The sequence below is a fragment of the Miniopterus schreibersii genome, assembly GCF_964146895.1.
Source record: "Miniopterus schreibersii genome assembly, chromosome: 14".
Lineage (NCBI taxonomy): Eukaryota > Metazoa > Chordata > Mammalia > Chiroptera > Miniopteridae > Miniopterus > Miniopterus schreibersii.
This window is the reverse complement of record NC_138114.1, coordinates 23,641,155-23,657,053: the sequence shown is the minus strand read 5'-3', so window position 1 is coordinate 23,657,053 and position 15,899 is coordinate 23,641,155. Positions and strand designations below refer to the sequence as shown.

Here is a 15,899-nt window from a genome sequence, read left to right as displayed (position 1 = left end):
TGCATGGGAAAGATGACGTAATGTTAACAGATGCAGAGAGAATAAAGAACTACTCACACCTCCTCTTTTGCATCCATCTTCTCCACCAAGGAGAATTGAGTAGAAAACTGGAAAAGGTAGAAGAAACATAGTTATAAAGTAAATGAGATTGAAATGAGAAAAGAAGACAGTAAGAGAATACCCAGACACTTTTAAAATTAGTTTTTGTCTAATGAGCCTAAATAATCACAGACCCAAATTAGGCATGCATCTCTAATGTAATCTGTGAAACATCATAAGAAAGGAAAACAATTTCTAAAATGCACTGATTCTGGAAATGGAGAACATTTTTTTTTTAGATTATTATATATCAAAGAAACATAATTTGAGTTTAAAAGGCTCTTGACAATCCATTTATGTCAGTCTATATCTAAGAGTATAAAAACTATTTGCAAGATGGCTTGTAAGCAGTTGAAAAGAAAAAGGTTACACCAAGAGCGAATTTTATTTCACTACAAGTAATCTTAAACTTTTTCTTTATCAATAAATTTCTTTTTTTTAGGTAGGATAGGGTAACTAATACACTAGAGTGTTAAAATTATGATATTGTGGGGAACGATTCTGAAAATATTTTTAGGAATAAAATTAAGAATATAAGCTCAATAATAGTATTGCACACTAGGTACTCACAGCTGGTTAAACAACCACAATTTACAGTATTAACCAAGAAATAAAGTAAAATTGACTGTATCTCTTCTAAAGTAATCCACAGAGCTCAATCCTCCGACTTTAATCAAGATATCCAGATAAGAGAATAATTTAACAATTGGATAAGATGAAGATTCCAAAAGGTTGGGAAAATGGGCAGAATAAACAAATATTAAATAAAAGCAATTATCAGTGGTAGCTGCCTTTGTGCAATAAAAGAAGCTTAAGCTAAAGCTAGAATTTGGCAAAGCTGATAAACACTACAATTTACAATAGAGAAGCCCTAAAGATTCAAAAATTGAGGTGAAAGCAGGGCTAATGGGAAAAATGAGACTAGTCTGTTTAAGCAGCAGCTAGACTCACAGATCTTTCCCTGGCTCTAGCCTCACAAGTGCCTCCCACTTCGGCAGAGGGGTGTTTCCCCCCTAGAAAAGGTTATCGTTGGGCCTCTGGATCAGGGAGCATACTGAAACAAGCTGAAGGCAGACATTACTACTGAAACAGGAGGATTAAGTGAAAGTTTACATAATGAAATGTTGAGAATCAACACCCTCTTCCCACTCCCAGTCTATTTTTACCTCAATGGGTGTAACTTTGAGAGCCAGGGAAAAGACTAGCAGATTTCTCTGGGAAACCTGACCAGTTTAAGATAAAAGGCAACTAAATACACAGACATTAGGTGTTCCCCAAGGAAATGGCATGATCTCTCAAAAGACACACAAGACTATAGCCAACAAACCCCACCCACATGCTCAGAGCTCCCAGTGTGCTTTTAAATGAGTACTCAGAATCATCAGATATTTCCTGCAAGTAAACATCAAATTATAAAACAGACTAAATAACATAGAGAAAATGACTTCAAACAAAATAAGACTGAAGAGAGAAGAAAACATTATCTATCTATCTATCTATCTATCTATCTATCTATCTATCTATCTATCTTCTCAATAAGATACGAGAACCTGATAATCAAAACACAGAAAAAGGAGGCTATCAAAAAAATAACTATTCAGAAAGCAAAAAAACTTTTACAAAAGTAAACTTTAACAGCAAACATGAAAAATGCAATAGAAGGTTTACAATATAAAATTCAAAAATTTTATATTTTATAGCTAGAACAGAAAGAATCTAAAAGAGAAAAAATAAAAAGGACCAGCATAGTCCCATATACCAACACAAAAGATTCAGAAAGAGAAAAATAATACAAAAATGAGAGAACTGAAGAAACAATTCAAAAAGTTTTCCTAGAACCTAAACTCAAAGTTCTCAGATTGAAAAGCAACTCAAGAGCTAAGCACATGGATGAAGAGATGTACATCTAGGAATGTCTGTCTGAAATTTCCAAGCACAAACAACAGAGAAGATCCCACATGCTTCTGTCACATGAAAGATCTAAAAGCAGAATGGCATGATTTTTCAGAAGCAAAACCAGAATCTGGAAGACATTAGATCAATACTTTCAAAATTCTTAGGAAAGATCATTTTCAATCTCTAACCAAGAATTCTATAACCAGTCAGAAATAAGTCCAGTTTGAGAGAATACTTTCAGATGAAGCATTAAAAAATGTCCACAGAGGTAGTCCTTTTTAAAGAAATTACTGGAGGATATATTCCACCAATAATACAAGAGAATAAACCAAAATATAGAATCCAGGAAAAGAGTTCAATAAAAAAGGCAAGGGAATTACCAGGATGATGGCAAGCAAGTAAGACCATAAGAGGTCTAGAGTGTCCAGATACAAAAGCCCCAAAAAGATTACATAAAGAAGACAAAATTGACAGGATACCTAATATACAAATACATACTTAAGGGTACTGAAATAATTTTACATAACTTGGGGAGTATCTGATTAAATCTATGACAAGTACACAGAAAACTAAGGGAGGAAATGCAAGACAATTATTAACCCTTCCCAAATAAAATGTTTTCCAAGAAATTAAAAGCCAACATATACAAAGTAGGCAACCAAAAATACTTTTTATATAGTCATGATAATATAAACATCAGGTATCCATCTAACCAAAATTGAAATATAAGTATATATGGAGGGATATCATCAGTTTATCTAGTTTTTACATTTTTATCTACTCTTGGTATTTTGGAAACAATTTTTAAATGTTTGTTTTTAGCCCAGCCAAGTGTGGCTCAGAGGTTGAACATCGATCTAGGTAGGATCCAGGAGATGGTGGTTCGATTCCCCGTCAGGGCACATGGCCAGGTTGTAGGCTCAATCCCCAGTAGGGGGCCTGCAGGAGGCAGCCAATCAATGATGGCTCTTTCATCATTGATGTTTCTCTTCCTCTCTCCCTCTCCCATCCTCTCTCTGAAATCAATAAAGATACGTTTAAAAAAATAAAAAGTTTGTTTTTATGTTCTATCTTTCCTACCATGTGTTAATTTCAGAAATTGCTGAAGTTTAATAAGAACTATCATTAGCATTTCAAAAGCATCAGCACTGAGGAACCACAGTAAACCCCCGATTTTGCCGGACCTCAATTTAACAGACTTTGAATTTAACAGACAAAATTTCCAGTCCATATGTCATATGTGAAAATTAACACCGTTAGTTTTAAAATGCTTTTAAGCAAGATTTGCTCATAATTAAATTAACAGGTTACTTATTGCTATTAATTCACTGGTATTTTTAACAAATTTTAACAAATAAGCCATATGTTGGAAAAAACACTAGTAATTTCACCAACATAAATATTACATATGTACAACTATAGTCTACATATTTAAATCCAAGAGTCACTGCTCATAAACAATATCCAGTAAATGATTAGCACATAATCATACCATATCAAACCAGGTAACTGGTTCTGTTGTCTTGCTGCATGACTTTCTGCAGCAATTTTAACTACTGCTGGCTGTCGTTCCTACATGCACTAAGCCACGCCCCAGCCATGTGCATCTGTTTACTCGAGGTGACTGGTGAATGCACACTTTTACTAGACCTATTCTGTATAAATGTAGTACAGAATAGATGTATAATGTATAATTTATACAGAATACATATAGAAAGCTTTCTATTACATATAGTAATACATATAGAAAGTTTTTCTGTGAAATTAAACTTTTCATAAATAATTCATTTTAATTAAACAAACGTGTCTACATAAGTAAAAACAGGTTAACTAACTTGTTAACTTTTTAACATACGCATTTGGAAAACCTACTTCATTATATAATGACTTTGGCTTTAACAGACACCCCATGTGTGAATTAAGTCTGTTGTATCAAGGTTTTACTGCACTTGTTAATGAAACCTTGTTACATACGAAAACACACCAGGTACAGAAAGTTCTAAGAGAATAGACCACATCTGGGGTGCTTAGAGACGTAGTACCTAGAACACAATAGGTCCTCAACAAACATTGTTTAAATAAATGAAAAAACAGGTCACACCAAAAAACACTTTGTATAATATATATATCAAGATTATGTGAAGTTGATTTGCATTTATTATAAACCACTCCAAACACTGTGATAGAATTTCATTAAAATTAACATTTATATAAAAAACACACCTTTATCCCCTGGCAACAATGGTCTCACAGCCCCTTTGTGACTGCCTGGAAGCATTGTTAACTATATGAGAAACCCAGGTAATAGGCCCGAGGTACTTCTAATTTAAAATATTTTATTTATAAATAACCCCAAAATACCATGACATATAACAACATGTCATTTCACCTAGGCACAAATTTAATCACATGTACTTTATGGCTTCTGTGCCAAGAAAATAACTAGGTAAATGAACTTGGTTGAACAAAAAACATCCACAGGGCAACACAACTATGGATGTCTCCTCAATCAACACACCTCCACATCTTTTGAGTTTGAGAAATTTCTAATTGTTCTTTTTTGTTCTTCTTAGAATAAACCCATTATGTCAGGTTATCTAGTCATTAAGATTATTTTCATATCAATTAATCATTTTAATGGCTTACCAGTGTTCCACTTGCAGGTATATACTAAAATATTTGATTCCTTAAGATAGATACTCAGGCCCTGGCCAGTGTGGCTCAGTCGGTTGGAGCATAGATAGTCCTGTGGACCAAAAGGTGGCAGGTATGATTCCCAGTCAGGGCACATACAGATTGCAGGTTCAATCCCTAGTAGAGGCATGTGAGGGAGGCAATAGATCAATGTTTCTCCTTCTCTCTCTCTCCCCCCCCCCCTCTAAAATCAGTTAAAATAAATAAAAGAAAAATACACACACACACAACACGCAAACCTGCCTCAGTATTGTTTCTTACGAATTGAAAAGTCAGAGATAAATTTGTTGAAAATTATATGGGGATTTAAGCATAAAAAAATCTTCGGGTAAGGTACACTGACTAGTACTCTGATTCCTTAATTATGAAACTTTGTAGCTATAATCAGACAATTACTTGCCTCCTACATAAGAACACTGACAAAGCAAGGTTGTTTTCCACAGAAATGTGACTGGCTTTCATAAAGCATACTTTTGGACCAGGATTATCTTATGCTGAGTAAGAAACAAACAGGCAAATTTAAAGGCAGGCAAATAATTTCCATGCCAAATTTTTAAAGGTAATTACTGAATTTGTTCACAAAATTCTCACTTTATATAAGGTACTTCACTGTAGCAATTCAATTTGAATATATTTAGAATGTGTTTTGAATTTCTAATTTGTAACAGGGAAAGATGGTAAAGAATTAGTAAGATTTCCATATCCTTTTATGTAAAAGAGAATTCTATAGCTTAATGTTTTAATCTTTTACAATTTCATACTCTTTTTTAATATATAAATATCCAATAATTATCCTAGAAAAATGTGTGCATATTTTAGATGTATTTACATCTTTTCATATTCTCTGGCCCATCAACCTAGGTATATTTATTTACTAATCTTGGTTCTGTTACTATAAATTCTGTCAGCACTTTGGCAAAGTGTTTCAGAACAAACAGGATTTATTTTAAACATGCAAAAAATTTTAAATGTAACCAAATGAATCATCTAATTCACTTGGGCATCCAGTTTGTTACTTACATCATCCATCAGTAATAAGTTCACTAAGGAGCACAATTAGCAATTTCATACACCAAAAATTAATGAAATGACAACAGTGCAATTATTGTTTAAATATAAATATGTAAATATAGATATATTACTACAATTACTAAGTTGAAATATTGTTTAATGATAAATGAATACCAACACTTACTACAAATCATAATCCTTTATTTAAAAAAACTAAATCAGTATATAAACCTATGCAATATAAAACTGTTTCAAACTATTTAAGATTATATTCTTTAAACTTTCCCTAAAATAAACTATTTTTAGAAATTCCACATCTGACACAATGGAAAGCAACTGCAAATGCTCTATCGAACAGCAGCACCTGCAGGAAAAGATCCAGTCTCACAACTACTGGTACTATCAATTCATCACTTGATTCACAAACATTAAGGCGCTCCTTTCTCTCCTTCCTGTACACTCAATCGATGAAGTTGAAGAAAACAGAGCTTAGAGTGTTCATGATGACTCTCAAAACTACACAGCTGAACCTCTTACATCCTCTAAAAAATACTGTCCTTCAGAGAACAGGGTTTAACACACATTAGTGCAGCATCCTGCTCCTAGCTAGGAGTTCCAAATAGGATAACTTCTCTGTGATACACTTAACCTCTATAAAAGTCTTTATTTCTAAAAATACTTACAGTTAAGAACTAAAACAAATGATACCTGCAATGTTTAACCTACAGAAGGAAAAATATGGCCAAGGCAAAAATATTTTAAATAACAAAGTAAAATACTATTCATGCAACAATCAGGATTTTCTTAGTTGTTTTTTCAAATAAGTAAACATTTAAAAATTACCTAAACTGTAATCCATGATTTGAGAAAAATAATCTACCTCATTTTGTCAATATTTTTCAAAGTGTTCTTAATATTTTAGAAAGGTTTTGATATTATGAAAAACAGTTTAAAATTTCCTTGGCATGTTCTTAACCACTAAAGGCCTGTCAAATAACAAGGGGAAAACTGTCTAGTTGGCTGATCGTGCTGTGCTGGCAATTTCTCAAACATCTGCTAAAGGTCAGATTTCCATTGCATAGAACCAATCAATGGAACTACACAATTCTCCTAGTGCTATAAGAAGCTGAACAAAGAAGACTATTTTATGTAAGTAATGACACATAGCCATAGCTTTGTAATAAATTGTAGCGAAATCTACCACTTTCTCTTCATAGAATTCATTCATTTAAAATATGATTATAAAATTCTATTTGTATTTTTTTCTAAAATTATGTTTATTATGTTCACGAGTTATACATATATCAAACTCTTCCTTCCATTTCGTAAAAATACATAATCAATTTTTAAATTTCACACTCCAAAAAAAGTGTTATATGTTCAAATGAAATTTTAAAGATAATTTTAACATAAATATTTACAGGTCCTATTTTATTTAAGGTATGAAAATTGTAATGAAAGACCACTTAATTCGGAGAGTGATTCGTTCTGCAACTAATCACATTAATAGATGATGAGTTAGTTTATAAGATACATTGTTAAAACTAAACTTGTCAGAGGAACATTCAGATTTTTCTAAGCTTGAAGGGACTAATGTCACATACTTTGAAAAATTTTTTGACCCAAATCATCCTGAATACATTCCATACTTTAAATCTCTGGGAACTTGATCAATTATTAAAACAAGTAATGAAACACAATAGGTTACCAAAGAATTATAGTTAATTACAAGAAGCATTTTCATCCAACGCACATATATGGACCAGGTACTACTTTAAGGGAGTATTCTTTTTTTTTAAAGATTTTCTATTGATTTTTAGAGAGAGAGAGGAGGGGAAGAGGGAGAGTAAAAAAAAAACCAAAACCGTTAATGCCAGAGCATAACAAATTGATCATCCACCTCCTGCACATCCCCCACAGAGGACCAAGCCCACAACCCAGGCTCGTGCCCTGAACAAGAATCCAACTGGCAACCCCTTGGTACATGAAACGACAACCAACTGAGCCATACCAGCCAGGGTGGGTCTTCTGTTTTTTAAGAGCAGAAATATTAAAGCTAAATTTAAAAGTTAAAGTACTCTTCCCTTCCATACCACTCCTCTGTGCTAAACACTAGAACTTCTGTCAAATTTTGATAAACATAGCGTGGCTATAAAGTGATGATAAATATTTAAAATGTACCACTTTATATAAGCCTCCCAATTACGAACAGCTTTAAATCTTCTACTAAAGCACACTGCAAAATTTAAATGATCAAGTAGCTATTCGAAGCTTTTTAAAAAGAGCTTAATGTCAACATTTTCATGTAACAAATATTTTCTCATTTAAAAATGTTAAAGATACTATAAAATAAATAGATCATAAAACCCTATCTGTGATTATGCCATATTATAAGGAACTTCCATCATATTATAGATGTAAATTGTTTCCTTCCAAACAATGAAAAACAGAAAACTTACTTCTAAAGAGACTGTCAAGTCAGTCTTAATCCAATCCTTCCACAAGACAAGTGAAAGAGGCCAGGTATTGTCAAGTTAGAACCACATAAGTTTCCTGTGTGTAATATAGACAAGTTTTTATTTTTCAATTGACCCAACCATTTAGAGTATAATTTTACTCTAAAAACCTTCATTACAGGCTAAAGAAACCTAAGATTGGGTACTATGTTAAATATTTTCCAAGATTATCATCATCACAGAAGGTAACGATTTCCCCGGTAATGCTGATGCAACTGGTCTGGTGACCACACTTTGAAAATAACCATACTAAAGAGTATGCATCTGTACCATGCATCCTGACACAATATGTAATCTCTCCAGCACAGAGTTTTCAATCTATTTTTAAGCACAAATGGTTGTTCAGAAATCTTTTCATGATTTTTCTACTGCTAACAGCACAACATCCAAATTAGGACTAGTGAAGGTATTAAAAGAAAGAAAACTATTAGACTTTTATTTTTCTTTGATGACTCAAGGGAAAGTCTGTCTACATAATTTTTTTTGGCAATGCTAAAACCACTCAGTATGTTCTATATACTTATGTATCAGAAACTGCCAGGTGCTGAATTATAAATAAAAGCTACATCTATCTAAAGACATAAGTAAACAAAAACAGAGGGCCCCCTACTTACTATGGTTCAATTTACATGACTTTATGATGGTGCAAAAGTGATACACATTCAGTAAAAACCGTACTTCAATTTTTTTTAATTTCTGTATTTATTTGGGTTTTTAGTTTAGTTTTTTTAAAGCCAGGGATTAACAAGCTAGAGAGTAATTATTGACTCAAGAACCCTAAGAGATAAAAAACCCAGAGATAAATAAACAAAACATTGTCAGCTACTGCGCCCAGAGGTTGAAAGGCCAAACAAAACAATTACTTGGTGGCCTCCCCAGGCTAGATCTAACAAAATCAATTCATGTGCTTTAAGAAATTAAAGGTGGAGGGTGGGGGAAAGACCTGAAAGGATTCGAGAAATTCCCAAAGCTCACAAGAGCCTGAACTAGTTCCTCTTCCCAACAGTTAAGAGTGACTTGTCCCTGGCCTGGTAGCTCAGTTGGTTAGAGCATTCATCCTGAATGCACCAAGGCTTCGGGTTCAATGCTGGATCAGGATATACACAAGGAGCAACCAATGAATGTATAAATATATAGAACAAACCAATGTTTCTTTTTCTTTCTCAAAATCAGTAAATTAAAAAAACAAAAAAGTGATTGACCTCATAATTCACGAGGCATGCATCAAGAGTACTCAGAAGGGTTTGTAATGGAGAATAATTAGCCCTAGACTAAAAGCTGCTCTACCTGCACCATAAAAATCTTAAAAACAAGACAAACCAAACTATTTTCAAGTAACTTGACTGCATCCCAGAAAAAACTCCAATATTTATAGGAATACTAAAAAAAAGCCACAGTACATAACAAGGTAATATAAACAGTGTCTGGTATTCAAAGAAAAATTATGAGGCCTTCAAAGCAGGATTTATGACACATGATGAGAAAAAAATTATTCAATCAAAAACAGCCCAAAGGGACACAAAATGATAGATATTTTTAAAAAACACTAAGTAGACAAGAAGATTTAAACAGCTAATGATTATATTTCACGTGTTCAAAAAGTTAAAAGATCAAACACTATAAGCACAGACCTGGAAGATTTTTTTTTTTAAATATGTTTTTATTTATTTGAGAGAGAGAGGAAGAGAGAGGGAATGAGAGACAGAAACATCAATGAGAGAGAAACATCGATTGGCTGCCTCCTGCATACCCTGTACTGGGGATTGAGCCCACAACCCAGCATGTGCCCTGAAGGAATCAACCAGGGACCTCCTGGTCTGTTCAACCACTAGGCCACACTGGCCGGGCCTGGAAGATATTTTTTAAGGTAACAAACTCAAATTGAAATTCTGGAGATGAAAACAATGATGTCTAAGATGAAAAATATGCTAGATAGGACTGAGAACATCTGAGACATTACTAAAGAAAATATTAGTGGAATTGAAGATCAAGCAACAGAATTGATATGAAATTAATGCAGAAAAGGAAAAGACTGAAAAAAAATGAAAAGAGTATCACTAAGTTGTGGAACAATTTAAAGTCGAGTAAGACATGTATCACTGAATTTCCTGAAGGAGAAAACTAGGGGAGAAAAACAATTTTAAAAACTAAGGACCAAATATTTTACTAATTTGATGAAAACTAAACGCAGATCAAAGAATCTCAAATTTAACCTCAAGAAATATGAAGAAAATGACACAAAAGTCAATCATATAACCAAACTATTGAAAGTCCCTGGTAAAGAGAGAACTCTTAAAAGTAGCCAGACAAAAAAGAAGACATGCTCTGTACAAACAAATGTAGTTTGTTTTCTGAAACACTGAAAGTCAGAGGACAATGCAGCAACATCTTTAAAGTACTTTAAAAAAAACAACTGTCAATCTAGAACTCTATATCCAATAAAAATCTACTTATTTAAAATGTGAAAAACCAGTTTTACAGACGTGCAGAAGCCAAAATAATTAATCACCAACAGACTTGGCTCTACAAAAAATATTTAAGGAAGTCCTTATGGCAGAAGAAAATGATATCAGATAAAAATCTGTATTTATACAAAGGAATAAAGAGATTGGAAATGGCAATTTTGTGGGTAAATATTAAACAACTCTTCATACTAAATATTTCTACAAGATAATAACAAGTTTAAAGGAATAAAAATTTATTGTGGGGTTTAGACTGTACATAGAAACAAAAAAATATAATAGAATAAAATTTAGGAGAAGGGGAATTGGATGTATGTAGCTTTAAGGTTCTCAGATTATACATGAAGCAATACAATTTCACTTGGTACACTGTGATGTGTTAACATAGAGTATAACCATAAAGCAATCACTCAATAATACAACCAAAGAATCATACTTAATAAAAAACAAAGGAAACAAATGTAACCATGACGAATATTTAATTCAAAAGAAGGCAGAAAAAAGAGAGAATAAAGAACAAAGGAGAACATTAAAAACTAGCAAGATGGTAGATTTTAAATACTTGTAAAGCAATACCCATTGCAACGTTATTCACAATAGCAAGAAGTGAAATACACTCAGATATTCATCAACAAATGAATGGATAAGCAAAATGTGGTATACGCATGTAGTGGAGTGATATTTAGCAATGAAAGATGAAGCTATGATACCTGCTACCACATGAATGAACATTAAAAACATACTAAGTGAAATAAGCCAAAGAGAAAATGACAAATATTTGAATGCTTCCACTTATATAAAGTATCTAGAACAGGAAAATTCTTAGACACAGATTAGATTAAAGGGGGGGGGGGCCTGTAGCAGGGAGGAATAGGGAGTTGTTGTTTAATAGGTACAGTTTTTGTTTTGGGTAATGAAATGAATTTAGAAAGAGAGGGGGATGGTGATTGCATAACCCTGAATTAATGCCATTAAACTGAACACTTAAAAATGGTTAAAATGGCATGTTTTACAGTTATATGTATCTTACCAGAATAAAATCAACACTACCAAGCAACTGAACTCATTGACTCTTACAGAATGCTACTCAGTGACGAGATACTGAATAGATACATTCTACTCAGATACATGATAAGATACATTCATTTTGAGTAGACTTCTATTTAAGTAATTATAAAAATAAACCATGTTCTAGGCCATAAAACAAACATCAATATAAATTATTAAAATTTAAATCATACAAAATATGGTTCTGATCACAAATTGAAACCAAAAATACCTCATAAATCCCCAAACACAGTTCTTTTTTAAATTTTTTATATTTTTACTGATTTCAGAGAGGGAAAGGGGGAGAGAGAGAAACATCAATGATGAGAGAGTCATTGATTGGCTGTCTCCTGCATGCCCCCCACTGGAGATGGAGCCTGCAACCCAGGGGGTATGCCCTGACTGGGAATCCAACCACAATCTCCTGGATCATAGGTGAGTGTTCAACCACTGAGCAACACTGGCTAGACAACAACACAGTTCTTAATAAACCCATGAATCAAAGAAGAAATCAAAAGGAATATTTAAAAAGTATTTTAAGCAAAACTAATAGGAAGATAGAGATGTCCCATATACTCTATGTCCCAAAACATAAAAAGCCCCCAACCCCATTAATCAACATCCCCACCATTTTTTACAGTTGATAAACCTACAATGACACATCACAATCACCCAAAATAATAATTTGCCTTACAGTTCACTTTTGGTATTATATAATCTATAAGTTTAGACAAATGTATAATGAATGACATGCATTCATCATTATGGTATCATACAGAGTGTTTTCATTGCCCTAAAATCCTGTGTTCCATCAATTCATCCAACCCCTGGAGGCCACTGACCTTGTCATCTCCACAGCTTTGCTTTTTCCAATAGGTCATACAGTTGGAATTATATAGTATGTACCCTTTCAGATTGGCTTCTTTCACTTAGTAATATGCATGATCAGAGCCTAGATTTCTGATATTTGGAGAACAGGGTGCTTTTTGCCTGCCCTAGCTTCTCCAAGTCTTATCGTGCCTTGATAACACATTTCTTGATAACACTGAATATTACACTGTCAAATAAGTATTTTGAACTGAATGAGAATGAAAACACAACTCATCAATATCTGTGATTAGAATGGAAATTTATACCACTAAACAGATATATTACAAAAAAGAAAACACCAAGAACCAATGACTTCTGCTTCTACCTTTAAAAATTACAAAAGAAAACTGAATAGAAAACAGAAAAATAGAGAAGTATCAATGAAACCAGAAGCTAGTAGAGAAAAATCAATTAAAAGTGAAAGTCTACAGTTGGACTAATCAGCAAAAAAAAGAACACAAAAATTAAGAATATCATGAATATGCCCGGCCGGGCATGGCTCAGCGGTTGAGCGTTGACCTGGGATCCAGGCGATGGGGGTTCGATTCCCGTCAGGGCACATGCTCGGTTGCGGGCTTGATCAATGACTCTCTCATCATTGATGTTTCTATCTCTCCCTCTCCTTTCCTCTCTCTGGAATCAATAAAGATATATTAAAAAAAAAAAAAAAAGAATATAATGAATGTGAATGGTAGCATCACTACAGATCCTACAGATATTAAAGGAAAGCAGGGACTGTCAACAACTTTATCCTTTTCATTCAACAACTTGAATGAAAGGGATAAAAATACTTGAAAGACACAAAAGCCCACTAAAAACAAACAGCACAAGTAAAATTATAGTTATTGAAGAAAGCAAAGTACATTAAAAAAAAAACAATACATTATACTTCATCAGGAATAATAACTTCTGCTCTTCAAAAAGCATGAAAAAATAAACCACTAATTGGGAGAAAGTACTTGCAAAACATTCTGATCACAGACTATATAAAAAGTCTCAAAATGTAGTAATAAGAAAACTAAGAAAAATGGCTAAAACATATGAACAGATATTTAATTAAAGAACACATAAAAGTGACAAATAAATATGTAAAAAGATGCCCACTATCATTAATTAAAATTCCAATGAGAGGATTCTGGGAAGGTGGTAGAAATCTATCTCCATAATTAAACAATTGCTCTGGCAGAATCTATTTTGAAATTGCAGAGTCTTTTGAAGGCTTACAACTTCCATGGGAAGACTTGGGCTATAAACTAGGTTAATTTCAGTCAATTTCAGCTCTTACCACAGTAGCAGATAACCATTCCCAGGCCCCCAGCCAGGTGGCAAGCACATGTTACTGGAGTAGCCTGCACACCGCTCGCAGAAGCTAGGGCAGGCAAAAAGGACCCTGGTCCTCCAAATATTGAAATTGTGCTCTGATGACTGACCGATGCTTATGATCACAAAAGTGCAGACTGAGAGGCAGAAAGCCACTGGTCTATTGAGCAAGACCCTACTCCTCTGGATGAAGTGACTACCTGGGTATTTGAAGGGCCAGAGCCCTTCCAACCACCCCTTCATGTTTCTCCTTTCTTTTTTTTTTTTTTTTGGGGGGGGGGGGGGAGCCAGACATTAACAACTAGTACATTTAAGAACACCTACATATAAAAGAAAATAAATTAGAAAGTGACTGCTCAAGCACAGGGAAAGGCACAGGCTCAGAAAAACTTTGTGAAAACCATAAGCTTACACTTTGGCTGATCCTAGAAAAAAACAAAACAAAAAACAACAAAAAAACCCACCAAGAAGAAAAAAAACTAATAAAAACAATAATATAAAAAAAAATGCTGGGGAAGGAAGAGCATGTGGAAAGCGTTGATTGTAATGCCAGCTTCCAAGAAAAGTATACAAATATACAAAGAAACAGGAAGGATGGCTCATTACACACACACACACACACACACACACACACACACACACACACACACCAAACTGTACCTAAAAAAATACCTGATGATATACAAAACAAATACTATTATTTATTTTTTTTAGTTTTAAATTACAGTTGACATTCAATATTATATTAGTTTTAGGTATACAGTATAGTGGTTAGACATTTATATAACTTACAAAGTGATCTCCCTGATGACCTAGAGAAAGATTTTAAAACCAACCTTTTTAAAATGCTCAAAGTAAAAAAAAAAAAAAAAAAATTTATGAAGAAATTGGGAGTATTAATGGAGATAGAAAACCTAAAACAACACTAAAAAATTCTGGAACTGAAAAGTACAAGACTGAAATGAAAAGTAAACTAGAGGAATTCAAAGGTAGAAATAAGTAAGTAGAAGAAAGATCAGTGAACTTCAAAGTAGAACAATGTAGATTAATTAGTAAATCTGAGGAACAACAATAAAAAAAAACCATACTGAAGTAAACAGAGCCTAAAAGAGCTGAGGGACACCACCGAAGAAACCAATATACACATTGTAGGAGTTCCAGAAGGGGAGAGCAGGTTCACTGCCAGGAAGAGAAGTCTCCATAACTTTTGGCTGTAAAAAACCAGTGGGGATTGAGGCTGAGGGAGATGGAGGGCCGCTAGAGCCCCCGAAAGTTCCTCTTAAAAGGGCCCATGCATAGACCTACTGGGACTCACTGCCTCTGAGCTCCAGTACTGGGGCAGCAGCTTGAAAGGCACTAGAGACATACAGGGAGAAACTAAATTATTATGCAGTGTCTAATCACTGAGTGTACAGTGTACACTTGAAACTAATATAATAATGTAAGTCAATTGTAATTGGAAAAGAAAAAGGAAATTCTGCAATATGCTACAACAGGAATGAACCCTGAGGATATTATGCTAAATGAAAAGCCAATCACAAAACTACATTGTATGATTCCACTTATATGAGGTACTTTGAGTAGTCAAAGTCATAGAGACAGAATGGTGACTTATCAGGGGGTGAAAGGAAGGGGAAATGGGGAGTTATTCTTAAATGATATAGAGCTTTCATTTTACAAGATGTAAAGAGTTATGAAGATGGATGGCAGTGATGGTTGCACAACATTATAAATGTATTTAGTATCACTTACTACACACTTTAAAATGGTAAAGACAATAAATTTTGTTATGCGTATTTCACAATAAAAAAATTGGGGGAAAAACACACAAACCATCCCAATGAGATACCTTTATCCACCTATGTGAGTATCTAAAATTAAAAAGGCTATGCCAAATGTTGGTGAGGATGCAGAACAATTGGAACTCTCATGTATAACTGATACCAATGGTGCTGGTACCTGGAAAAGTAGGGCACTTTCTTAA

General features: G+C 33.7%; 1 protein-coding gene across 12 annotated transcripts in view; it reads right to left on the bottom strand.

Moving 5' to 3' along the window:
• JMJD1C (jumonji domain containing 1C) overlaps positions 1-15,899 on the bottom strand; it is a gene marked incomplete at its 5' end in the record, with an annotated part of 199,030 nt that overhangs the window by 137,784 nt on the left and 45,347 nt on the right. Inside the window, one exon of one of the 12 annotated variants that reach the window (XM_081157773.1) lies at positions 60-107. The exons of the other annotated variants lie outside the window; for them this stretch is intronic. Coding sequence (XP_081013899.1) covers positions 60-107 — 48 coding nt within the window. The remainder of the gene's footprint in view (positions 1-59; positions 108-15,899) is intronic. 12 annotated transcript variants of the gene reach the window in all.